Below are 27,654 nucleotides of genomic sequence, written 5' to 3'. Positions count from 1 at the left end.
AAGCTGCGAGAACAACCGTTTGCTTGGAAATGTCGGCCTCCTCAGCCAGTCGTGGTAGTCTCTGCAGTATTTTGGTAGCCTCTGCGTGGATACACTTGATCAGATGCGATTTGCCGGTCCCGGCGCCACCGTTGATGTGGTAGAAGAACTGCTCAATGGGCTTTGAGCTACACACACGTTTTATGCACCAATCTCTGACCTTGTAGAAGACGGACGCTTGCTTTTGGTTCAGGTTACGATACATGTCGCGTAACACTGCGGGATCGATGGCTGCAGCCTCTGTCACGATGGACATTTGCGTTGTTTTGGACCTGACGTTATAGTCCGGGACATTTTCCTCCACGTTGTCGTTCGGTTCATCTCTCGCGTTCATTTCCTCAACGCATTCGAGTCTTTGCAACTCACTCTCGGGAGCCAGGTGGCACCATTCGTTTATGACGAGCCCACTCTCCTCCACCTCTTGGATGGCGTTGTCAATGTCTCGACTGTATTTCTCATACCTTTCTCTGTTCCTTCTGACAATTTGGCACACGCGCTCCACAGAGTCGTTATACGGTAACTGTACACAGGCGTTATCATGAAACAACTGATAGGAAGGACAGCGTTCAGATTTTAATTGGCAATCAGCACGATGAGGCAGGTACAGCTTGAGCAAGGAGCAGTAATATTCCTCCGGATTCTTTTGTTCAGAGTATTTGCAGTATTTGATGACCGCATGTTTTTCTGTTCTTTTCTGGACAAAGCCCATGTCGTTCAGCAGAGGCAAAACATTCTTACCTTTGGCTTGTTTGCCATAAACAATTCTGCACATTGATGCAAAATCAGCCAAGCACATGACTTCAAATTCCTCTGTTTGAGGTCTGGATTTGTATTTTTCCGGCAGGCCAGTCATCCACACTTCATGAGATTCCTGCGTTTTGCCCTCAAGGAGCGAGAGAGGATAACTCATTTTCAGCGCATTGTCACTCGTTTGTACAAATACCACCACCATGCGGGAGGACTGTTTCATATGCAAGCCGCACGCACGTGCGACGCATTCCTGAGCACTCACTTCTCTTTTCTTGGAGTACGCTTGCATAATTTGCTTCATTTCATCGCTCTCGTTGACATTTGCGCAGCGGGAGTTTTCAATGACCGATTTCAGGTATTGGCTCAGACCGTGTTCAGCCTTGCTGATGTAGCTGCAGATGTATGCGATGCAAGAGTAGGCATTCAGGATGTATTGGATGTCCAGGTTTCCATCCCAGGCAAGAAGCAAATGGCGGTTGTAGTTGTTGACCCAGCAGTCTTTCGGTTCTCGCTTAAGCACGACAGAACTCGACGAGGCCGTCATGCGCAAACAGTTCATGTACTCGTCACCGGTGAGCTTACATTTAGCCACTAGCTGAGGCAAAGTCAGGGATGCCGTTTCAGGCTCATTCAGCAGATTTAGCACGGGAACAAGCTTGGCATTCGACGCCAACCGATCGTCATTGCGTTGATCTCGATTGTCGTCGTCGACGGGCGCAGGTCTGACGATCATTGTTTCATCGCACGGTTGTTTGGGGAATCCAAAGCGGCAATTTGCACCTTGGTGTTTGACGCACGATTTGGAGTGACTTTTGCTGTGCATCTGAACCTCTGTGACCTTTTTGTACAATTCCGGTTCCTTCTGCGGGTCCGGCAGCTCGGCCGAGATGTAGCGAGACACAAAATGACAGATGGCTCCATCCGTGGCTTCCTCAAATACAGGGGCACCTCGAACCCATATGAGGCAATGAATGTGAGGACTTCCTCTGTGTTGAAACTCCAGTCGGTAAAAGTAGTCGACGACCTCACCAATCGGTTGCGCCGGAGAGAGGATCAAATCTCTGAACAGAGCTTCCACACGCTTGTCAAACATGCGCATCGTCGTCACAGGATTGCTGCGTAGGATCTCACACTTGGTAGCCCAGTCAAGTTGGGTGAAATTCACTACTTCACCTTGTTGCGCTTTGATGGCGGTGATGACCTCTTCCCAACGCATTTCGGCAGCAGAAAATGTGCAAAAGCACGTGGGTGTGCCCAGCTGCCGGATCATAGCAAAAAGATCTTTGGTGGTTTTCTCCCAATAGGCCGGCGTACCTCTCAGCGGTGTCATGAATCGGACAGCATCTTTGCTGCGCACCAGTTTCTCAACTTCACGTTTGTCCTGAAGCATGGCATTGTTTATCCTTCGACCATCCCTGGTAAAAGGCTTACCTTTGCGCAGCTGAATTGTCATGCTCGACGTTGCCTGGTAAATTTCAGTCACAAACTGGGCAAAGAACAAGTAGTTGGTATCTCGAGCAAAGCGTTCATCCACGCAACACAGACGGGTTTTGAAATATTTGCTTGGTGTGAGTTTTATTGCTCTCTCTTCATCGAGGGTGTTCTGACCAGTGGGAAACTGCACCGGAAAAGCCATGGCCTCAAGCTTGGGAGTCTTGAAAAAACTTACTGGGTTGTTTCTTTCTGCAGGAGCAACACAATAAATGCCCTCTGTAAAAGTCATAATTTCCTCTGCCACATCATTGGGTTGGAGACATGATTCAAGTTTCACTCCACCATTTGGTTGATCACCGTCTTCCGAATTTTCTTGTTGCTGTTTGTTACCACTGTTGTCATGTTGAGAGTCACTGTTCATCCCACACAGAGCATCACTTTCAAATCTGTACATCTCCTCCAGAGCTTCCTCATTGTACTCACTGTCGCTCATTTGCGCTTCATCGGAGCTGCTCTCATTGTCAGTGAGGGTTGGGTCGCAAAGGTCCGCATCGTCGCGAATGGTTATGTCTCTGTACTGTGGATGGACTTGTTTCAGTTTCATCAGAGCGCTCATTAGCTTAGACCAAGTGACAGTTTGAAAAAACTGATGGCCTTTGTAGCAAAGCCGTCTCTTCAGTTTCACTCTCAACATCTGTGACTTACTTCTTAGTCTGGGCAAGACATTGACCGTCTCTTGTACTTCCGATGGCACGCACACCACATTTCCACGAATGGCTCGTTGTTGACCTTTGGGAAGAGGTACAATTTTGGCAAATGATATGCATTTGGAAATGAGGTGTCTCTCCAGTATGTTCAATCCACACAGTTCCTTTGGAATATCAGAGAGTGTGAGATTGTTCGCAACAGCAAGTGCAGGCATTTTACCATCTTTGAGGTGACTATAGCAAGTGTGACATATCCACTCCAGTTTTCTTTCAGCTGGTACGCTGCACGAGGCCTGACATTCATCATCACAGATATGGACAAATTGTCCCGTGAGACAACTTGCAACAACATGTCTGTTTTTCTTATAAAATCTACGTTGACAAGCGCGTACTTGGTTCGGAAACAATGCTCTGTGGCAAACAGTGCAGACAAATGTGGGGCCATTCTTAATTTGGGCTTTGAATACCTCAACAGCTTTCATGAGCACACAGTCATTTCGCTCCCTACATAGTCGGTTTATGACTTAGTATTTTTTCAAAAGCGTACTTACTCTGCGCATTGTTTTGGTCTTCAGTGAATCAGATTTTTTTGCCATTATGCGCCTCATGATTTCCTGATGTTTTAATCGGAATTCAGGGTTGTTTAAATAACGGCGTGTCATGTAAGAGCGCTGCCTGTTTCGAAACCCAACATCGTCACGGTAACGTTCTGTGATGTAAGCGCGTCGTCTCATCGTAAAACACTCATCTGTCCTATAACGACGTGAGAAACGGGAAAGGTTTTTCTTCTTAAACTCATGATCCGTCTGACAACGTTGTGTAAAATAGGACTTTTGTTTGGCACAAAAACGCTTGTCCTGTTGATAACGGGTTCTAATATAACCCAATTTCCTTTGTCTTACCTCTGCAATTTGACTGTACTGTTCCCTCTCTTTAGAGTTTTTCATCATTCTCTTTAGTTCCTGTTTTTTACGTCTCACTTCCAATTTTTCTTTTAACTTTTCTTGTGCTTTTATTTGTCGTAGGAACTTTTCTCTACGAGATTTTGGAATTTTTGTCACATTTGCCAGCTGTTTACCTGTAGTGAAAACCACTCCACTGTCGTTATCGGTAAATTCTTGGTGGTGACGTTCACCTGAACACCGTCTAGTGTCGCTCGTCTCAACACATGAGACAATCTCAGCAACAGGTCTGCTTGCGGCAACACGGATTTGCGTCATCCACTGCTTCTGTGTCAGCGTTTTCTCTCGTGTGTCTGTCTGTGCATTAAAACTGAGAGATGAATAGAATTCAAGTCGACGTTGCAATGTGATCAACTGCAATTTTCAAAACCGCAAAGGCTGCAATTTGAAAAAGAAAATGTGCGTATATTTATTTATTGAATGACTACCATTTCAGTCAAACTGTTTTCTAAGTTGTATTTGAGGTAGTGCCCTTTTTTTGTATTGAAGTTAATGTATCGCTTGTGTTTGGTAAATATGTAGAAAGAGAACCTTAAAAAAAATGGCAGATTAAGTCAAAAACAACAATGACATATGTATCGTTGGCTGTTTTTGCTTCGTTTCAGTTTACTTTGGGGTTGAAGAAGGATGACGTGCACCTGCATCAACAACCTCCACCCGAAGACCACGACGAGTTGGCCACCCGAAAGTCAATTTGGTCTGAGATATTTATTTGTTATTGTTACGACATTGTCTTGAAGTCTGTTCCATGTTTTTGTCAATAAATGTCTGACAGTAAAGCCCATAAGTGGCCTTACGATATTTCAGTTTTGCAAATATATATATATATATATATATATATATACGATGTCTTTGAATCTCAGAAAAAGAGATTTCTGTAGTTCAATCTAATAAGTGAAATTCTCAAGACACCTGCCAAAGTGTTATAAATGAAGTAGTTCAATTCACAAGTAAGCAAATAGTTTTATTCATGTTTTAAAAATACATTCCGTTTAAAAAATAAATATAATTATCATGCCTTCAAGTATAAAAACAATAATATGTAATAAATATCTTCTTTAAATAATTCATACGACTGTTTGCAATAAATAAGGTCTTAGATTCACAATGGCTTTTTTGAATGAGCAATAAATAGGTTATCTACAGAATAAAAAAATTAAAAAACTCAGTGCGCCCTGCAAAAACAAATACATCATCAATCCGTCAGTGGGTTACGACACGTCAGTGCAGATCCAACAACTTAATTCACTTCATGTTTTGCCCAACATTTCCGACGGGCTTCAGTGGCGGACGTGACTACCGCAATAAACTAAACATGGCGAAGACCTTGGCATGTTTTCCCCTTCGCCGTTCTTTGCGCCTCAGCGCCCTCTCGCCGTCAACAATGAAGATGTAGAGCAGGGGTCCCCAAACTTTTTCCTGTGAGGGCCACATAACCTTTCCCTTCTCTGATGGGGGGCCGGTATCAGTTTGTAACAGAAAAAGTGTGACGATCGTAGGGGAGCTTAAAAAATTTCTTGTTTTCCAGAAAGCCACACATAACCAAATAACGGTTATTTAATAACCCTTTCCAGGTTCTTTACAGAAAAAAAGTCAGGAAACAAATAACACTATTAATGAAATAAATAATAACTAAATAACCCTCTCTGAGTTCTTCACAGAAAAAACAACTAAAAAAATAACTAAATAACCATCTCTGGGTTCTTCATAGAAAAAAAACATGGAACATTAACTTTCTGTTGTGCTATGCACAATCTTAACAGATAAAAGTTCAGCTCAGTTGTCAGAGCAGAACCTCTCTGACACATATGAGCAGTCTCTTAAAGTTCTTGTGTTCCTTCCTTATAATCCTTTTGTAGGTTCCAGTAGGCTTGTAGACACCGCTGTCTTTTTTGTTAAAGTTTGATAGTGCGTCATAGTCTGGAGTAAAATTTGTTGTGGTAATTCTTAGGCGAGATCCGAGGTGTTGGTCCGTTTACCTCGATCTGTGACGGGTAGATTTTGACGTTCATGTGGCTGAAACTGCATCTGAAAGCTCAGCGCGCGACAAGAATGCTGTCGTCACAGCCCACGCTCTAAATTCGGGACTGATACAAATAGAGCGCGAGTGCGCCATGTCCGTACACGCACTTGTGAGTGTGCACCGAGCTTTCTGACACGGCTTCCGGTAGTAAATGCGCAGGCGAGCGCTTCCCCATCTACTGGGGAAACGCAGTCATTGCAGGCAAAATGAGCAAAAAAAAAAAAAAAAGTTTAATAATACAATTTATTCAGGGTTGGCGGGCCGGATTAAACGGTCCCGTGGGCCGGATTAAACGGTCCCGTGGGCCGTATCCGGCCCGCGGGCCGTAGTTTGGTGACCCCTGATGTAGAGCTTCCGCAGGATGTTGTGCGCCGTCATCTTTCTGTGGAAAGCATCGGGGTGGTACAGTGACCTCAATAGGCTCTCTTCCTCATTGCTACTCAGGCCTGTGACCTCTTCTGGTTTTTTCATCTGCCGGACAAGAGTAAGCAACACAATGTCAAAATAGGTATTATAGTAACAGCAAAATTCATTTCCTATCCCTAAATTGTCACACTGGCCAACCTTTTGTTTGATATTGTAGAGCAGGAGTTCAGAGTAGTGTTTGGCCTCAGACAGAATTTTACTGCCGGGATATTCCTTCTCCACGTGCTTGAGAAGAATTATGTAAGTGGACAGACCTTGGGCCAGCCTGTGCAGGCAAGCCTCCTGGAAAAAAGAATATTTAGGTCAGTTAAAAAACAAATATCTATTCAACCTACGCATAAAAGTCAAGCCGATGCTAGCAAACAATTATGGAAAGTGTCAGTGTCTGTATTTTCTCCCACCTCTGGTGGTTTTCCATTTCTGGTTCTTACCTTGCTAAAGTTGGAGCTGGGGCAGTTTGCTGGAAACTGAGGTGCTTTGTAGTGCTCCAGTAAATGAAAGTTGACATTGTTTTGGAATTCATCATCAAACTGATATTGAAATTAGTCACAAGTCAGATATGTTTTACAGCCAGGAGAAGACAATGAAGGTGCTTTCTGAATTTCCACTTACAGCTTTCTGGTGTTCTTTAGCGGTACCCAGAACCGAGTCCCAAACATGAGCAGAGGTCAGCAGGTCAGAGGGCGCCGTTTCCTCCTCACTTGAGGTGTCGCTTGATGGCAAGACGGTGGTCGCTTCTGTCAACGGAGCGCCATTGGCTCGCAGTACTAGAAAAGCCACCAAGCCCACCGCGAGAATTTGCGTGTCTAATGCGGAAGCAGAAGAAAATCATGAATGAATGGCAAAAGAGGAAGAAAATTCAGGAAACATTCATCACTGACTTACACATGTTGGGCATGTTGCGTCGAGATTACTCTTGCCTTGACCGCCTGCTCTCGTGGAACATGTCTTGACTTCTCATTGCACAGCCGTTATATATTCTACTGACCGCAGGGATTTCCGAATACCTTCCGGTTTCAATTATATACTGATGAAACCGATATTACACTCTTTTTTTTTGGTGCATACAGCAGAATGCAATTACACAGAATGAAAAAAGACGAATTTAATCATTTTTAAAGAACAACAACTTTATTTCAATTATTTCAATTAAATTTCACAACAGGTCGGAGCAGATTTTATTAAAAAAAAGCCCATTTAATTGTATTGTTATACAATATTTTTATAATGTGACCATGTCAAAAGTCAAAGTCTGCTTTATTGTCAATCCCTTCATATGTCAAGACACACAAGAAACCGAAATTCCATTTCCTCTATCCCACGGTGGAAGTGGAATTTCCATCATCATCTTCCAAACGTGCGCCAGTGGCTTTGCTCATCCTTATTTCCTGGAAGAAAAACGGACGTCAAAAGAGAAATATTGCTTCTTGTCGCTTGAAAGATGTGTCACCTCTCCGTTGGCGTTGATCAAGGTAAAGTGGACCTGGCCTACGGGTCCCCAGTTGGACTGTGTCTCCCAGACTAGATCAGAGGGAGGATTGTGGTTTCGGCCAGCGTCAGCCGCCCAGATCTGATGCATGTAAAGGTCATTGAAATATTGAGCACCTTGTATCTGAGATCTTCCAGATAAGATTGATTACCGTGACACTCTCGTGGGCCTTCAGGATGAATTCTGCGGCAAACTTGAATACGATGGGAGCAAAAGATCCAATCTGGAGCTTCACCTGCCAGTTCCCCAAATTCTGATCCTAATAGTTGAAATTGATCTCAACAGGTTAGTCGTTACTGGAAAATGTGCAAATTTCGTAAGATGTTCCCCTGTGACACATCCACTGACCTCATCAACTGTATTGCGGAGTCTGACATATTTGCCGTACGAGTCCACCTCATCCAGAGTGACCTGCTGCTCATCCACAGTGACCTGCTGCTCATCCACAGTGACCTGCTGGGCGATTTTAGGACGAGGCACATTGCATCCGCCCGAGCTCAAACCCTCGCTGTCCTTCGGACGTTTCCTCTTTTTGCTGGCCGACATGGTTTGGCGTACCCTGGGGACAAACGTGGAGACATTAATTGCTATGAGAGCAAACGTTGTGGTATGTTCTAAAGCTGTAAAAAGACCTCTCCTCCTTGTTCTGGGTCCGCTCCCTCTCTGTAGACAGAGCCTCCTCCAGATCTTTCACTTTTTGGCCGGCTTCCAACTCCACCATGCGAGACTCGTGCTGGCTTTGGACCATGCGCAAGTCCTACGTGAGACGTGAGAATGACTCAGCTTTATTTTCATTAATTAAATAAGCGATAGTGATGGTAATTACCGACCGCGGAATGCAGCTTCTTTTCAAACTCCAGCTCATCTTTAAGGATTTGAATGTGATGCAACTTCCTGAGCAAAAACAGTATTAAACCCTCGACGCAGTCAAATGCGCTATTTATATTGATGTGCGACTATGGGATGGTTAACTGAAAGTCCAATTGAGCTGCAATTAGTCACGAGGAGGATTTTCCTTGGGGTGTGGCCCCAGCAGCAAAGCAATTATGTCAGCACTAATATCCACTATCCATTTTGTTGTTGGCATATTTTTGATAAAATGGCCTCACCTTGCTTCCAGCTCGTCAAAATCAATCTTCAGCTTGGACAACTTCACCTGCAGACGTTCACGCTCTGTGGCCTCTGAGTCCAGAGCCGCACGGGCTTTCGCCAGATTGGATTCTTTCTTCGTGTCCCTGTGATGACAGATATACACATAAACTGAGAATATGGAAAATTTCGGGCAGTCGGAGAAATCAGCGTGAACAAACAAATACATACAGCCGAGTTAAAAAAACACCAGAACAATCAAGTCAAGTCAAGTTTATTTGTATAGCCCTAAATCACAAGCAGTCTCAAAGGGCTTCACATAGACAGAAATTGACAATTATTCTCAAAGCATCCCCTGATCTTAAGCTCCCAAAAGGGCAAGGAAAAACTTAAAAACCCCTACCAGGGGAAAATGAGAAACCTTGAGAAGGGACCACAGATGGAAGGATCCCCCTTTCAGGATCACCAGGTTGAAATGGATGCAGAGAGGGCACAAATGATACAACATGAAAATCAATTAAATAAAAAGTGGATGTCCATGTCATAGCAGAGGGCTGCCGAAGGAGCCCTCAATTGTCCTGGCAGTGTGTTCGAGGAGGTTGAGCTGCAGTTCCCCCATCCTGAATTGGCCCACGAGAATCCAGAAAGCCGCTGTCAGCATGGGTGCCACCTAACCACCTCCCCGGCCGGGGAGGGGGGAGGGAGGGGCTGGAGAGGGAGAGAAAACAAACTCCAGCCGAATCGGCCACTACAGGTTAGTTAAAGGCCATGTCATAGAAATGTGTCTTTAAACGTGTCTTAAATGTTTCTACTGAGGTAGCAGTCCTAATATCCATTGGTAGGGCATTCCAAAGCTCTGGAGCCCGAATAGAAAATGCTCTAGAGCCTGCAGACATTTTCTTGGCCCTCGGTGTCGCTAAAAGGGTAGCGTTTTGCGAACGAAGGTTACGAGACGGAACATAAGGAACAACTAGGTCGACGAGATATGAAGGCGCTAAGCCATGCAGCGATTTATAGGTTAGTAGAAGAACCTTGAAGTCACATCTTAAATGGACCGGGAGCCAATGTAAGTTGGCTAGTATTATCACCATGGCAATTGCGAACACACAGAAAGAAAATAAATAACTGGAACATCACTCAAACACCGGTGATCCCATCGTGAGTCCCACATATGGGATGGTTAACTGAAAGTCCAATTGAGCTGCAATTAGTCACGAGGAGGATTTTCCTTGGGGTGTGGCCCCAGCAGCAAAGCAATTGTGTCAGCACTAATATCCACTATCCATTTTGTTGTTGGCATATTTTTGATAAAATGGCCGGGCGGGCCTCACCTTGCTTCCAGCTCGTCAAAATCAATCTTCAGCTTGGACAACTTCACCTGCAGACGTTCACGCTCTGTGGCCTCTGAGTCCAGAGCCGCACGGGCTTTCGCCAGATCGGATTCTTTCTTCGTGTCCCTGAGATGACAGATATACACATAAACTGAGAATATGGAAAATTTCGGGCAGTCGGAGAAATCAGCGTGAACAAACAAATACATACAGCCGAGTTAAAAAAACACCAGAACAATCACCATGACAATTGCGAACACACAGAAAGAAAATAAATAACTGGAACATCACTCAAACACCGGTGATCCCAACATCACCACAACAAATTCAATGTCGGTCACACCCTGAACGTATTTCTTTTCCTGGGCCGCGATGTGACTTTTGACACAAATACCTACGCCGCCACCACGTTTTGTAGCCAAGTCAGGACAGTTTGTGTAAGAATCACTTCGGTTCCTGCAAAACATCGTGTAGCCTTCCAAGCAAGCACGTCCATCGGCCACTGATCCTTGGAGGTGTGTCTCTGTGAAGCACAAAACATCAGCGAAAAGCAGTTCGTGATGAGACACGATATCTTGCACGTGACAAGACAGCCCTTCGGTGTTATGATGGACGACAACCAGGTGATTTGCCCGATCTACCGACGGCATCACGTGAAGGAGGGGCATGACGCTCGTCAAAGAATCCTCTGCCATCTCAGCAAGAGCAGCAGTGATTTGTGGATTTGCATGAAGCCTTCTCTCATCCATATGCAGAATATGCAGACCACTGAGCGAAGTCACTCTACTCAGAGCTACGTACCCCATGCCGTGTTCGAAAACACCTTTCAGCAAAACTGCAGCCTGTGACGTTGTCATGCCTTGTACCTTGTGGATCGTGCAGGCAAAAGCAAGCTTGATGGGAAACTGTCGGCGCGTCACTCCAGCCTTGTTCAGCTTCTCCTCCAGTCTGTCAATGTACACGGGGTTAGCAGCACGCGCTGTGTTACTCACATGATCAAGTTCCAACCCAAGTGTCTGGACACGGGCTTCATTTGGATAGTTCACCAATTTGACAACTTTTGCAAACATCCCGTTGCACAGTCCACCTCATCCAGAGTGACCTGCTGCTCATCCACAGTGACCTGCTGCTCATCCACAGTGACCTGCTGGGCGATTTTAGGACGAGGCACATTGCATCCGCCCGAGCTCAAACCCTCGCTGTCCTTCGGACGTTTCCTCTTTTTGCTGGCCGACATGGTTTGGCGTACCCTGGGGACAAACGTGGAGACATTAATTGCTATGAGAGCAAACATTGTGGTATGTTCTAAAGCTGTAAAAAGACCTCTCCTCCTTGTTCTGGGTCCGCTCCCTCTCTGTAGACAGAGCCTCCTCCAGATCTTTCACTTTTTGGCCGGCTTCCAACTCCACCATGCGAGACTCGTGCTGGCTTTCGACCATGCGCAAGTCCTACGTGAGACGTGAGAATGACTCAGCTTTATTTTCATTAATTAAATAAGCGATAGTGATGGTAATTACCGACCGCGGAATGCAGCTTCTTTTCAAACTCCAGCTCATCTTTAAGGATTTGAATGTGATGCGACTTCCTGAGCAAAAACAGTATTAAACCCTCGACGCAGTCAAATGCGCTATTTATATTGATGTGCGACTATGGGATGGTTAACTGAAAGTCCAATTGAGCTGCAATTAGTCACGAGGAGGATTTTCCTTGGGGTGTGGCCCCAGCAGCAAAGCAATTATGTCAGCACTAATATCCACTATCCATTTTGTTGTTGGCATATTTTTGATAAAATGGCCGGGCGGGCCTCACCTTGCTTCCAGCTCGTCAAAATCAATCTTCAGCTTGGACAACTTCACCTGCAGACGTTCACGCTCTGTGGCCTCTGAGTCCAGAGCCGCACGGGCTTTCGCCAGATTGGATTCTTTCTTCGTGTCCCTGTGATGACAGATATACACATAAACTGAGAATATGGAAAATTTCGGGCAGTCGGAGAAATCAGCGTGAACAAACAAATACATACAGCCGAGTTAAAAAAACACCAGAACAATCAAGTCAAGTTTATTTGTATAGCCCTAAATCACAAGCAGTCTCAAAGGGCTTCACATAGACAGAAATTGACAATTATTCTCAAAGCATCCCCTGATCTTAAGCTCCCAAAAGGGCAAGGAAAAACTTAAAAACCCCTACCAGGGGAAAATGAGAAACCTTGAGAAGGGACCACAGATGGAAGGATCCCCCTTTCAGGATCACCAGGTTGAAATGGATGCAGAGAGGGCACAAATGATACAACATGAAAATCAATTAAATAAAAAGTGGATGTCCATGTCATAGCAGAGGGCTGCCGAAGGAGCCCTCAATTGTCCTGGCAGTGTCTTCGAGGAGGTTGAGCTGCAGCTCCCCCATCCTGAATTGGCCCACGAGAATCCAGATAGCCGCTGTCAGCATGGGTGCCACCTAACCACCTCCCCGGCCGGGGAGGGGGGAGGGAGGGGGTGGAGAGGGAGAGAAAACAAACTCCAGCCGAATCGGCCACTACAGGTTAGTTAAAGGCCATGTCATAGAAATGTGTCTTTAAACGTGTCTTAAATGTTTCTACTGAGGTAGCAGTCCTAATATCCATTGGTAGGGCATTCCAAAGCTCTGGAGCCCGAATAGAAAATGCTCTAGAGCCTGCAGACATTTTCTTGGCCCTCGGTGTCGCTAAAAGGGTAGCGTTTTGCGAACGAAGGTTACGAGACGGAACATAAGGAACAACTAGGTCGACGAGATATGAAGGCGCTAAGCCATGCAGCGATTTATAGGTTAGTAGAAGAACCTTGAAGTCACATCTTAAATGGACCGGGAGCCAATGTAAGTTGGCTAGTATTATCACCATGACAATTGCGAACACACAGAAAGAAAATAAATAACTGGAACATCACTCAAACACCGGTGATCCCATCGTGAGTCCCACATATGGGATGGTTAACTGAAAGTCCAATTGAGCTGCAATTAGTCACGAGGAGGATTTTCCTTGGGGTGTGGCCCCAGCAGCAAAGCAATTGTGTCAGCACTAATATCCACTATCCATTTTGTTGTTGGCATATTTTTGATAAAATGGCCAGGCGGGCCTCACCTTGCTTCCAGCTCGTCAAAATCAATCTTCAGCTTGGACAACTTCACCTGCAGACGTTCACGCTCTGTGGCCTCTGAGTCCAGAGCCGCACGGGCTTTCGCCAGATCGGATTCTTTCTTCGTGCAGGGCTCGAAACTAACGATTGCCCGATTGCCCGGGGCAAGTAGCGATGGCAGACGGGCAAGTAGAATTTTTTCCTCACTTGCCCGAACTTGCCCTGCCATAATACCATGTTTTCAAGCTGTAAAAAGACGATTTTGTGCATAATTTCTCGCAACTTCTGCCGCTTCTGGTCCGACATTTTGTTTTCTAGGGAGCGGTTAGTTTCTCGTGTAAGTCTGCAATACATTGATAACGGCAAAGCGCTTCGTAATTAAATGCATGCTCTCTCACCCGTCCCTGGCTCTTCTGCGCCTGCGCACCAGCAGAGCTTGTTTCCGGTTGGCGGATACGAAGGCATATGAAGGCAAAACTTATAGTGTTGTCTTTTTTATTGCAAAAATGTGTCGGGCAAGTAAAAATCCACTCCAAAAAAATTCGGGCAAGTAAAATTTTGTTTCGGGCAAGTAAAATTTTCTCCAACTTGCCCGAGGGCAACTTGGGCAAAAAATAAGCTTCGAGCCCTGTGCTCCCTGCTCCCGGAAAGAGGAAGCAAGCAACAATGAACTGGATTTCAAAATAAAGTCGCGTCTAATGTCCGAGGTCAAACACGGCGATATAAATCGATGTTTACCTTTAGCATCGATGCCAATAAATCGTAAAGCATTATATGGATTAATCGATGTGTATCGATGTATCGTTACACCCCTACTCAACGACCGTCTGCAGCTGGAGGTGAGCAAGCTGAGGGAGGAAACTCCACACAGGTAGGGCCAGAGGTGGAATCGAACCAGCACCCACCTAACTGTGAGGCGGACGTGCTACCCAGTGCCCCACCGAGCCGCCCTTAGGATCCATCCGTTGCATAGTTTCTTTGAACCATTGCAAAGAGTGAGTTTTTTTTTTTTATGTGTATTTACAAAGGAACCTTTGTTTGACTTTGAAGAAACCTCTATGCAGTTTCTTTGATAAGTGCAATCAGGCATTGGTGTAATGCATGACACTGAGTCTTTCCTGGATCAGCAGACGCAAGCTCGAGATGGCGACCCCAGAAAACATTCCTCAAGGTGCAAACAACGCCCTCTCCCAGGAGGTGGAAGATCTCCGCAAGCTCAACGACCTTCTGGGCATTTACGTCGACAACGCCCGTTCCCGGGAAGTGGGGAACGCCGGCTTGCTTTTGCGCATCACTGAATCCGAAACAGAGGTGTCCCAGCAGCTGACGGGCCTGAAGGCCGTTTTCGAGACGGAGCTGGCGGATGCCCGTGCGACTCTGGACTCTGAGGCCAAAGAGCGTGCACGTCTGGAGCTGGAGGTGAGCAAGCTGAGGGAGGAAATCAAGGAGCTGAAAGCAAGGTGAGGCCCGGCCATTTTATCAAAAATATGCCAACAACAAAATGGATGCTGGATATTAGTGCTGACATAAATGCTTTGCTGCTGGGGCCACACCCCAAGGAAAATCCTCCTCGTGACTAATTGCAGCTCAACATTGGACTTCCAGTTAACCATCCCATAGTCCAGGGGCGGGCAAACTTTTTGACTTGCGGGCCGAATTGGGTTCTAAATTTTGACCGGGGGGCCGAACCAGGAGCAGATGGATGTAGTGTTTGTGTGTAAAGGTCATATAAATGACATGTAAAGGTCATTGCATAAAAGCTTTTTACTTTTAGCATGGATTTTTTGAAAACAAATGCATTTATTAACAGCATTAAAAAAATATTTCACCAAAAAACTACTATCAGTGATTCTTATTAAATACGACATTGTTATGATGTATAACATTTTCCATCACTTCAGCGCCTGCAGGTCAGATTTATGAAATATGTTTATCTAATGAGGCAACATCACATCCAACGGCAAACATTCTGACCAAATACATCATCTTGAAGAATCAGTGAAAGAATACATCTAAATAAAGAAATCAATAGTATTGTTGGTTTCCCTTTTTTGCCAGTGCATCATAGTCTGGGGTAAAATTTGTTGATTGATTGATTGATTGATTGAATATTTATTGATCCCCAGGGGTGGGGAAATTCAGGCCCCAGCAGTATTCATACCACAGAGTGGGTATACAAAAGACGCACAAATGGCATGAGCGCAACTCAACAGGCTCTCATAAGGCTGCCACACAACAGCGCCACAAAGAAAGCCAGAAAGTGCTCAAGATAAAAGCCATCAAAGCAAAACAAAGGAAAAAAAGTAACTGTGGCCAACCAGCACCCCTCAATACAAGAGAACACCCCAAAACACACTAAATAGCCTCCACGGGGTCCATAGACAGGTGTAGGGGCAGTCCAGTTCAACGGCGCCCAATGGACCGTGGTCGTGAATCGGTGAAAAACATCACAAAGCAGGCAAACGTGTGAGCAGCGTCCTGGGCACCCAGTCGGGTGCACGTGCAGATGGTCACCACGGGGCTAGCATGGCGAAAGTCGTTGGTTCCGACGAGCACGAGGGAGCGGACTCCCCACAGGGGTTGCGGCTGCAAGGCCAAGGCGAGGGACCCGGTCATCACTGCCCGGATAAGCAGGAAGCCGCCGTAGAGTTACGCCGGTCTCGACCGATGATCCCGGTCCCAGGAAGAAAAAAAAATAATACAAAATATCCGATCCGAAGAGATACCGAGGTGCGGTAGAAGGCACCAGCATCGCCGAATGGACAAAAAGACAGAAAGAAAAAGGAGAAAAGAAAGAAATAAAGAGGAAAAGAGAGAACACTGCTGGGAGGCAGCCACTTACGGCGCCATACCGAAAGAAAATTCTTAGGATAGAGCCGAGGTGTCGGTCCGTTAACCTAGATCTGTGACTGGCTTTGTTGACGTTCATGTGGCTGAACGTCACGTCGCGTACGTCGAGCCAAATTGGCCACTCTCTTTTAAACACTCGGCACTGTGTCCACCTTGCTTTTTCTTGGGCGACTCATTTTAATAGAAGGATTCCAGGGGAAGGTTTGTGGGTGGCTTTAGCGTAAAACTGTATCTGAAAACTCAGCACGCGAAGTACGAGAATATTGACGTCACAGCCTACACTCAAAATTCGGCACTGATAGATGAAATGACTACGTACTACTGAGTACGCACATGTACTTGTGAGTGTGCACCGAGCTTTCTGACGGCTCCCGGGAGTAAATGCGCGGGCGGGCGGGCGCTTTCCCATCTACTGGGGAAACATAGTAATTGTAGGGAAAATGACCCCCCCAAACATTTATAATACACTTTATTCAGGTTTGGCGGGCCGGATTAAACGGCCCCGTGGGCCGGATGTGGCCCGCGGGCCGTAGTTTGCCCATGTCTGCCATAGTCGCATATCAACATAAATAGCACATTTGACTGCGTCCATCCATTTTCCATATTCCCAGTTTATTACACGATTATCATCACTATCGCTTATTTTTAATTCATGAGAATAAAGCTGAGTCATTCTCACGTCTCACGTAGGAGTTGCGCAAGGTCAAACGCCGGCACGAGTTTCGCATGGTGGATTTTGAAAACGCCCCCCAGGAAGATTATGAAAGTAAACTGCCCGAAGCCTTGATGAAGATGCAAAGCCAGCATGAACTTCAAATTAAACTCTACCTTCAAAAAGAGGTAACCATTTATCATTTGGACCTTAGAATCTGTCTCAGCTGCAAAAGTTTAAAAAGTCTGTGTTGACACTAGCTTGCAGCCCGTGATGCAAAAGTGAAAGATCTGGAGGAGGCTCTGTCTCCAAAGAGAGACCTCCTCAGGGAGAAAGACCGAGAAATGGTCGACATGAGGGAGCGGTTGGAGCAGAAGCTGGATAAGTATCAGGAGCTAATGGATTTCAAGCTAGCGTTGGATCTGGAGATAAGTGCCTACAGGAGCTGGATGAGTATCAGGAGCTAATGGATGTCAAGCTAGTGCTGGATATGGAGATAATTGCCTACAGGTAGGTGCTTGACAGCGAGGAGGAGAGGTGTGTGTGGCTTACAAACATACCACAACTTTTCCTCTCATAGCAATTAATGTCTCCACGTTTGTCCGCACGGTACGCTCGACCACGTCGGCCAGCGGGAAGAGGAAGCGTCCCAACGACACGGACAGCGAGGCTTCGAGCTTCGCCGGAAGCGCTGTGACTCGTACTCCCATCACCCAGCAGGCCTCTGCTAGCGGGCAGGTCACCGTGGATGAGGTGGAGCAGGACGGCAAATATGTCCGACTCAGCAATAAAGGAGATGAGGTCTGTGGATGTGTCACAGTGGAACATCGCACATCTTACAAAATTTACACATTTTCCAGTAACGACTAACCTGTTGAGATCAATTTCAGCTGCACGGCACACGAGGAGCTCCAGCAGACCCGGATCCGACTGGAGTCCCTTTCGCACCCTAACCCTAACTCTAACAGGACGCCACTCAGAAGGGGAAGGAGTTCAGGACCCCAACAGCCTGGAGATCACAAACTCCGCCAGTGGCGAGCAGTGCTTGCATCCCACTACAGAGTCCCGGCACCATTCGTCACGGATGTAGACGCGCATTCCACCTTCTCGCGATGTTCCCCCTCGTACAATGGCCCGGTCCGCCCGCTAGCCGCTCCAGATGTACAGCAGAGTCCGGAATGTTGACGGTCAAGCAAGTCCCAGTGAACACGAGCACACAGCAGTTATGCACTGTCCGGTTCGTAGATCTCAGCAGGCGAATGTCAACCATGTTGTTGTCCAGCGATCGAATATTCGCCAGAAGAATGGAAGGCACGGCCGGGCGAGCCGAGTTGGCTTCAGCCTCCTCGCACACCGCTTCCGACGCTCCCCAACCGGGGGAGGAATAGCAGAAGATGCTTAGATTCACATTATGATCATTCTGGAAGGACAGTGTGGTTCACTCTTGTGATGGTGGTACCACAACTGAGCCCTGCGAGCTCCATCAGCTGGTCCAAACTGAAGCCGTACTCACTGAAGAGCTCCTCATCAATGCGCTGGGCTTCCTCTTGTCTGCAGAAGAAATACAAGTACCGGTTTTTTTCCATGTATAATGCGCAAAATTTAACTAGTTTATTGTCCTAAAATCTGGGGTGTGTGGTGAATGGTCTTTGTTGTTTCGCTGGTCTCCAAAAACACTCGGTGGACAATGGCTGTCCCGGCCAAGCACTCCAGTGACACACGGCTGATTGGGAAAAGATTTTATTCAACCGATGTCAAAGTGATGTCTCTCCAAAAGTTTGAGTGGCCCCAAAAGCAAAGATGGTTCAGCTCTCGACGGCACAGATGTTCGCCCCAAAAAAGCTCCCCCCTCTGACAGACAAGCCTATCTTATACCTGCCCGAACCGTTGATGTCATGACTTGGGGTGCAGCTGCTGTTCGTATTTTAGTCTACTCGTTGCTCCCAAATGTCCTAAGAAGGACATGTAGAAGACGCTTTCCCCTGCATAACAACAGCTGCTCCCTTCTATATTCTAAGTTGCTATACCTTGCAGAAACTGAGGCATCTCTGGCCAGCCAAAATAGCTTATGGTCTCCTCACTGCAGCTAAGTCACCATTTAAGGTGACATACGGCGACGCCTAGAATCTAAAATTTACCTCATTCCCCCCTCCGGGACGTTATAAATGTCCCGAAAACGGTCCGAAAAAGAAAGATGACATCGGTAAACATCCAAAAATCTTCACCCAACCAAATTTCACAGTCACGTCTACAATACGGCCTAGAAAATCGCAGCCTAAATCACGCTCAAGACATGCTACGCAAGGTTACATTGTCTAGGAAAGCTCAAACTCTTTAGGTATCCAACTGCTCCTCGACAGCAACCTGAGGCCTCACAGGAACCACAAATAAAGATAATTGAAGTCCACCTCCTCCAAATGACGATAACCACCCCCCTTAGGTAATACCGTAACACCATCGATAATTTGGGAAGTAATGAATTTGGCGTGGTCCGTTAGAAACCCCAAAAAGCTGTCGGCCCTCCCTCGAGAAAAAAACTGCCATTCTAATGACAAGGAAAAAGAGGGAGGCCCTTCCTAACAACCCCAGTGATTCCCTCCACCTGGCGTCAGCCAGGTAACAAGGAGTCCTGGCACACATCACAAAACAGTATGAGCTCACAGAACAGTAAGAAAAAGAAATGACACGTTCAACGACTGCCAAACGGTCAAGTCGCATCGCCACCTAATCAACATGCCATGATTTAACAAAAGGAGGTATAAAAACGGAACAAAACAACGAGGTATACAACAAAGAGGTATCAAAACATGCTTATCGACTCAAAACCCCGAAATGTAGCCCCCCTTCTCATGTGTGAGTGCGTGCTGAGGCAGAGTCCAGTCCACCGAATCTTCCCATGGTGGGTCGTGCCAGGTACCCCTGCCCAGGGCCTGCTGTCCATACAAAGTCCTTATGTCCAGTTCACTGTCCATAGAGTCCCTTGCACGGCCCCGGTCCACATCCAGGGGTTCTGCAACGAATGAGAACTTCTGCCAGTATCCAGTGATGGCAATGGCACGAAACACAAAGCACACATGCAACTTTGACATAACGAAGGTGGTAAAGTCTGTCAAGGGCCGGGCAACACTGTACGGTGGACCACATCACACTGGAATCATGCAACACAGCAAAAGAAAATTGAAAATCGGAATACCAAGACATTGGTGCTGTGTTCTTGTTCCCTACACCTGGTTTTCCGCTCACATCACTGTCCTATCCCCGGTCCTTTATTTATTTTTAGTGTTTTCTATCGCTACTCTCAGTCCTCCCTACCTTTGTACTCACGTCGCCAATCTGTTAAATTTAATCCGAGTACCTATCATTTATTAGCATCCCATCCGCGCATTTCAGATCTGCATCGCGGTCGAACGGGAGTAACGGCATCTGGGTCTGGTCCCTCGGCATTACCACACCTATCCACCGTAATATCATGGCCTTTGCACAAGTCAATATCACAGTGCAAAAACAAAACATTACACACAGCGATATCCCGAGTGCCCCCAGCACCTGCGCCACTATCGTTCCCACAGGTCCCAGTCTATCCTGTATCCACCCCGTCGCTGACCAACCAGCGCCCTCAGACGGCCCAAAAGAATCCCGAATGACTCTAAGCGCGTCGATGATACTGGTGATGTTGTCAGTGTTATCTGGGATCAAAGTGTAGCAAGCGTCGTCTGTCAAATTTAGGGCTACGCACAACCCCCCTTGCCTTGCCAAGATATAATCCAAAGCCATGTCGTGTTTAAGCAGAGTCAGCCGATGGCTCCTTTGGGTAAGCGACAACTGTCTGAAACCCTTGATCGTCTCATTCGCGAACCCCTGAAGGGTATACGTGATGTTATCAATGTGATCTGCCAAAAATGTGACCCCATACCAGGGAAAAATCCCAAGGCCCCATTTTTCTCCCAAGCTAATTCTCCAATGATACGCGTCCGTAGTATGAAACGCTGCCATCTCCCTCTTAGCCCTACTAGGGACCTCCCTAAAAGCCTTCTCCTCAGGCTTGTGGCCCTTCCTAATCGCCAACACCTCGAACGGAAGCTTCAGGGTGGCAGAATAGCAGCAACCCATCCATCCATACGGCAAAAACAAATAAGCTCTAGTTCTACAAACCCACCAGATGTCTCTAAGATTCCCTACAGTCGTGTTCCCAGGCACCGTGCGATTCGCCACCATCACAGTAATCGCCTGATAGGAGTCTGGTAGAGCAAAGGTCACCGGATGGACGGCTCCCCTCTGCCCCCATGCTTCTCCTGGGAATTGCATGGAGTAATAGTCGCAGTCTGCCACCCCCATAGGCACCCCCGGCCCTCCATGTGTCACATTAGAGCAAAAACAGGTGGGCACCTTTACAGATGGCACATCTATGGATTCTGGCACCGCGACTTGGATGTCCTCATGCACGGCGAGCAAATCCAAGTAGGGAAGTTCGCTTATCCAGGCGCACTCCCCTGTGGGCTTGAAAATCTTCCTGACCTGCGCGTTGGTTTCAGGTGCCTTCCACGACTGTTCGTATACCAACCAAAGCAATAATCTAAGCTGGCAATTGTCGGATACCGGCACCGGTATGGTCTGGAACACGGCCTTAAGCGTACTTGGTGATTTCACTCTTACTAAACACGGCCCACTCACCGCCTTAGACGATTTAATCGAATGCACCATCAGTTGATACCACATGTTCCTTCCTGCCCATTCATCGACCCCAGGTTAATGCCAAGGCATCGAACCCATAAGCCTTCCATGCAATCTCCCGTCTCGCCATGGCATGCAAATTGACAAAGAATCGCACACGCAAACTTTCCCCCTGCTGAGATTGACGTGAATAACACGAAATTTTTGGAATAGTCTGGTAAAGCCAATGCCGGGGCCTCTTGCAACCTTGCCTTGGTTGTTTCAAACGCCACAAGGCCATCCTGTGTCCAATCCAGTGTTGCGTGGAGGTCATTATTGCCTGTGTCTTTGATCATAGCCCTTAGCGGCCCTACCAATTTGGCGTATTCTTCGACCCAGGAGGCCGAATAGCCCGCTATTCCCAGAAATGTTAACATTTGCCTGACGGTTCTGGGTTTCGGAGCCGTCCGTATCGCCTCCAAATGGCCATCTGAGATACGTCTCTGTCCATATGATATTTTCTGACCCAAATAGTCAACTTGTTTTTTACAGTATTGCAATTTCTTTTGGGACACTTTATGACCATTTTCTGCCAAAATTTGCAACAGTCTGATTGAGTCTTTGTGACACGTTTCAACATCTACGGCACAGACAATAATATCGTCCACATATTGAATAACAGTGCTCTGCACCTGTCGTTCCAGCCCTTCGAGGTCATCTTTTAACACTTTGTTAAACACATGAGGGCTATGTTTATAGCCCATAGGAAGTCTCTGATATTGATAAAACTGCCCCTTGAATGTAAACCCGAACAGTCCTTGTGATTCACAGCTGAGTGGGACACTGAAAAAGGCGCCACAAAGGTCCACCACTGAGAAGCACTCAGCATCCGGCGGTATCTGTGCCAGCAGGGTGTGCGGATCCGGCACATCGGCTACATTGTCAATTACCACCTCGTTCACTGCTCGAAGATCATGTACCAGCCGATGGGTGTTGTCAGGTTTTTTCAAGGGCAATATTGGCGTATTACTAAGAGGGGTCTGCGTTATTCTTAACACATTTGCCACGAGCAGCCCTTCAATCTGTGTCTCGATCCCTTGAACTGCTTCCTCTTTCAGTGGATACTGTGTTTTCCACGGCGGCCTACAGCCTGGCCGAACATCCACTTTTACCGGTTGCGCTGATTTTACAAGTCCAATATCTGTACTATGGCGCGACCACAGGTAGTCAGGGACCTGCCGCAACATGTCCTCTTTGAGTTGATCAGTCGCCATACTGAGGATGGAGTCGTGCGACAGCTGCACCGTTTGTGGTTGTCCGTGTCCGTGCGCTGAGATCATGATCTTCATATACTGCTTATCAGCGCTCACCCACAGCGCAACGTTTCCTTCCAGCGGGGAAAACTTGCGCCTCTCCGCCTCCACCATCATCTCCCCCACATGTTGCTGCTCACAGTCCTCTGCCACCAACAAGGTCACATGTGGGATGCTATTTTTGACCTTGAATTCCTTGTTGATGTATATGTCTCTCTGTATCTTCATGGCCACTCCCTGTGGTCCCAGGACGATACAAGTCCCATTCAATTGCACTCCATGGGGTTGCCGACGTAACCACTCTTCTGCCTGGGCCTGCGTTAGGTCTTTGTGGTATTGTAATGTACAGTGAAACGGGTACTCGGGGGTCCTTGCTCCTGGTTTATTGGAGTGGATAAACTTTTCCCATTTCTTGTATGGTTTCAACAGGTCGTCGCTGATCTTACCCACCCAAAATACAGTGGGTGTTGACTTCCTGGACTCTGACAGCATCATCACCTGATGGCACGCTTGGTATGGGATTTCAATCTCACATCCATCGGGGGAACACTTTATGGTGCAGTTTAATCCACACAAAGCATCTCTGCCAAGGAGGGCAATAGGTGTACGGTCTGACACCAGGACTGGTATTCTTATCGTGTGGTCTTGCCAGCAGAGCTTTACTGGTCTTGTGGAAGGGATCAGCTGTTTAATACCCTCGAACCCTATTGTCCGCACGAAATGACCGGACATGGGGAGATGTGTAGCGTCTTCGGGCCGGATACAAGTGAAAGCAGCTCCGCTGTCAACCATAGCTGTTAATGGTTGATCATTTACTTTCACTGTTATTATTGGCTCCTGTTCCGGACCTGACACTACCAGCTGACATCCCCCCTTAGGGCACTCTGGGCACCCCTAAAATCCGGGCTCCGGGCCCCCAAAGGGGTGTGCCGGGCCTTGGGGCATTTGGACTCGTTGTTTGACGCCCCCTCTGAAGCCACCTCCAGGGGAGCTGTTGTTGGGTCTGTCGCAGTGGCGAGCCATGTGGCCTGGTTTCCCGCAATTGTAACACACAGTAGGTCTTTGTTGTAGGCCCCCCGGGAGATTCGGCCTTCCTGCCCATCCTTTGTCTCCACGGGCTTTGGCTCCCCAGAGATGGGTCTGTCTATTTCCCCATTGAGGGGCTGGACTGAAGGGCACTGCCATAGCTGACTGCGGCGGTTGTCCAGGCGGGGTCGTGGGCTGTAATATGATTTGTTGCGGTGGAGCTTGCACCACGACCGTCTGCTTCTTCTCCTTCTTATTGTCCGCGAGTTGCACCTGGTTCAGCCTCCTCACCACTTCTTGGTCTTGTTCCTTTTGGGCCATCTCCTTCTTGCGGAACCAATCAACTTGATGAGCTACGTGATCGGTGTAGACATTAGTCGTCATGTTTCCCAGTCCCACTACTTCAGCCAGTTTACTCCTCACTTGCAGGGGCAGGCCCTTCTGGATCTTATCCCGCAAGATAGATTTTTCCATTTGGGTTGTGTCCGGGTCGTTTCCAGTAATGTGTCTCCAAGTTTGATGCGCTCTTGCCACGTATGAGCGTGCATTCTCCATCGGTCCCAGGGGTTCGATCACAATGTTATCGGGGTTTGCATTGGTCGGATAAGCTGCCTTCAGTGCTCCCCACATCTGGCCTCGGACTGCTGCAAACAGGTCGGAGTCATTCGCTGATGTTGTGGTAAATTGATGTAGCCCTGCTTTTCCCAAAAGGTCTTTCATGGTATGGACCTACCACATTAGCCAGGAGCCTCTTGATGTCGCCTACCGCAAACTGCGTCCCCACCATGCACTCCTCCAACTTGGATATCCAAGGGTGTGCTCCATCCTGAATGGTGGGCAGCTTCTCAAGGATGGCTGACATGTCGGAATTCTGCCATGGCTTGTATTCCAGCTGTTGTCCTCTTACCAACACTGGCAGAATTGTATGTGCTCCCCTTAATTTTCGCCCATGCCTTAAAGGATTCGCCGGTAGCTTGGATGCTTCTTTCTTCAGCTCGCGTTCAGCAACTTCTAATATTTGCAATTCTTCTTCCAGCTCCTCTTGCTCCCTGGGCTCCCCACACCAGTCCAATTCCTCCAGGCATTGCTTTTTCTTGGTCTTAATGCTTATTAAAGCCGTTCGTCTCCAATCCTCTATAGCCATGGGGGTGGAGCATGAGGTGGGCGTTGGGACCTTGCCGCCCCACTCGTCATCACTACTGTCGCTCCCACTGTCGGTACTGCTAAAATATGTTTTTGTCCTAATCTTTTTCCCTGGAGTGCGTCCTTTTTCCTCCGCTCGTTTTAAGATGCTTTTAATTATGGGGGCGTAACCCCCAGCTGCTCCTTCAGCGTCACTCTGGCTGTCATACCGCGCCTCCTTTCTGGTGTAGTCAGAGGTGCCTTGCTTCGCAAATCGTGTTTTATTTCTTTTGTGGGTAGGGCTGGGGTGCATGATGATGGTTGTCTTCGCTCTTCCTGTTTCGACAATGTCTTTATCCTCCGTCTCCAGCTGGTAACTTCCTTCTTGGTTGATTATCGGGAGTTGTGGATAGACATTACCGTTGTTTTCACTCGCATCATACGGTGGGGGATTCTTAACAGGGGACACATGTGAAAAAGGCGTGTTTGCTTTTTCCATTAATTTCCTAGCTTCCTCCACATTTTTCAGCATTTCAGCTGTCATTTTCTCTTTTTTCTGTTTGAACTCTCGGTTCAATTTGAGTCCTTCTTCGTCAAATATTTTCAACAATCCCAATTCCCATTCTCTTTTTTCCTTCCTTTTTTCTCCTATTTTTCCTTTTTTATTTCCTGCCTTGTATGCTGATACAAGTATTCGTATAGTCTCGATTACTTCCCTGTTAAAAGTCCCTTCCACCGGCCAAGGCCTTTCAATATCCGGCCATCTCTTATTCCATCTCTTAGATATTTCTTTGACCCCCTTGATAAGCGGGTTGTTTCTCAACACCACCTCTATGGGGGTAGTCATTATTGGGCTTGCAAAGCTCCTTTCTCCCATTTTTTTTTTTTTTTTTTTTTTTAATTCAGTGTCAATTAAACAATTGAGATAAGATTTTGCCAACTTCAGATGCGACCCTTAGGACCGTATTGTCATGCGCTTTCTTGATATTTAATTCGGTGTACTCGCACGCACTATTCCTGTACCAGCACTCGACTTATGTTTGAGATGATGATTTGTCTGAAAAACAGTTATTCACAATCTTTATGATGATCAGTCTGTTGTCAGTCTGCTATGCAATCCTTTGATTGCTGGTGAGAGTGAACTGCAAGAGTTTGTGGATAAATCACACTGGCCTTAAGAATTTTGGATGCGGCGCTCCACGAAGCTCTTCTCCAGACGACCGGTAAGTTCAGTCTGTGTCTCTTTGTCCTCCTGGAGAAAACGGATGTATCTGCCGTCTCAGGTTTTTTATGCAAACAGAAAATCAGAAGTATTGAGGAGAGTTCCAAAGAAACAGAGCAGTATCACTAATTTGTTTTAAATTTGTCCTCCTTCACAACTTAAATTAACAAGTTGGGCTCTTCTTCAGTTCTACCTTGCCATTCCTTTCAGAATGCTAAAGGTGGCGCCAGCTGGCCTTAATGGGGTCCCCCATTATTTACGAGGGGGCTACCCTCTTCAGCCACAACTTGTTGTCTCAACTTACATGCACATCTATATTAGTGTCGTATTTGGGTAACACACGCATGCTCCTATTTCTCCAGTTGGTCATGCATTCTTTTGCTCCTTCAGCATTCCGTCTTCCACCATTCTATCATAGTTTCTCTCGTTGCTGGCAGGGCAGGCCCCCTTAATTGGGCATAACTTCGGCCCTGCGCCCCGCCTCGGCATCACCGCGCGGGGAGGGGCCAGCCTTAAACACAGTGGGCAGATACAGGTTGGCCACTCCCTGCCCTACCCACCGCCAGATCTCCCCCCCGCGCGCGGGCACCGCAGGCGTGCACGCGCCCCAGAGCAACGAGAGCGCACTCTACTATCCGTTATTTTTGGTGGTTTTCCAAACACTCAAACTCACCCCCATGCGCGCTCATGAGCACATTCACACACCCACATACTTACGGACACGCGCGCACCCACACAAACACGCACGCACACACACCTACACACACACTTACGGGGCCCAACAAGTACACACATCAAGCGTCCATTCATTTGGAAGCTCAAACAGACAACATTAAGCTGACAGAGTTCACAAAGATTACACACGGACACAAAAGACATACAACGGGATTCGAATCCATTCCACATTTTGCTTCTTTCCAACTGCTGTTGAGCAGTTTGGTCATTTTAACTGTCATCAGAGCAGATGCACTGACAAATACGCACGTCTTACCTAACTTTTTGTTTCGTTTCGTTTCGTTCCTAATAGCGCTGTATATTTCCCCTTTATTCTGCAGAATTTAACTTAAGTGTGCACACAAATTACTTGTTATATCACTACTAAACCCCCCGGAGGCCTCTTTTCCACGTTTTCCATTTTTCACACAGCAGCCGCACAAAACCTTCGTCCAATAGCGGTTTTGTCGCCGGCTCAAATTTATCAAACTTTGACAGACGTGCATGCTATTACAGTGCGCCTCGACAAATCGGGATCGGACCGTTGCCGCGATGACGCACCAGCTACCTCGGTATTCAAAAATAACAGCCCACCGAGTTTACTCTGCCATTTTCTTGCACCAGCGTTTAAATCGAGGAGCCTTGTAACCCCCACACACTTCTAATTCGATCAGTGTCCAAACGACGTGGCTTACGCGCGCTTTATTTTCCTCGGTACCCTTAAAATCTGACCGGATCTCGGCAC

The 27,654-nt window shown here is 47.0% G+C and overlaps 1 protein-coding gene across 1 annotated transcript; it reads left to right on the top strand.

The window, feature by feature from the left end:
* Positions 1 to 14,566: 14,566 nt before the first annotated feature.
* On the top strand, positions 14,567 to 17,657 carry LOC133144976 (lamin-A-like; the record flags this gene model as incomplete). The annotated part of the gene is given in 4 exon segments (XM_061268028.1): positions 14,567 to 14,812; positions 16,910 to 17,306; positions 17,375 to 17,401; positions 17,473 to 17,657. Coding segments are annotated over 4 exon segments (855 nt in total), but the record flags the coding sequence as incomplete, so codon positions are not given.
* Between the last annotated feature and the right edge of the window lie 9,997 nt (positions 17,658 to 27,654).

This window comes from Syngnathus typhle, linkage group LG20 (assembly GCF_033458585.1).
Source record: "Syngnathus typhle isolate RoL2023-S1 ecotype Sweden linkage group LG20, RoL_Styp_1.0, whole genome shotgun sequence".
NCBI classification, from domain to species: Eukaryota; Metazoa; Chordata; class Actinopteri; order Syngnathiformes; family Syngnathidae; genus Syngnathus; species Syngnathus typhle.
The sequence above is the reverse complement of the archived record's forward strand: the minus strand, read 5'-3'. Positions and strand labels throughout refer to the sequence as shown.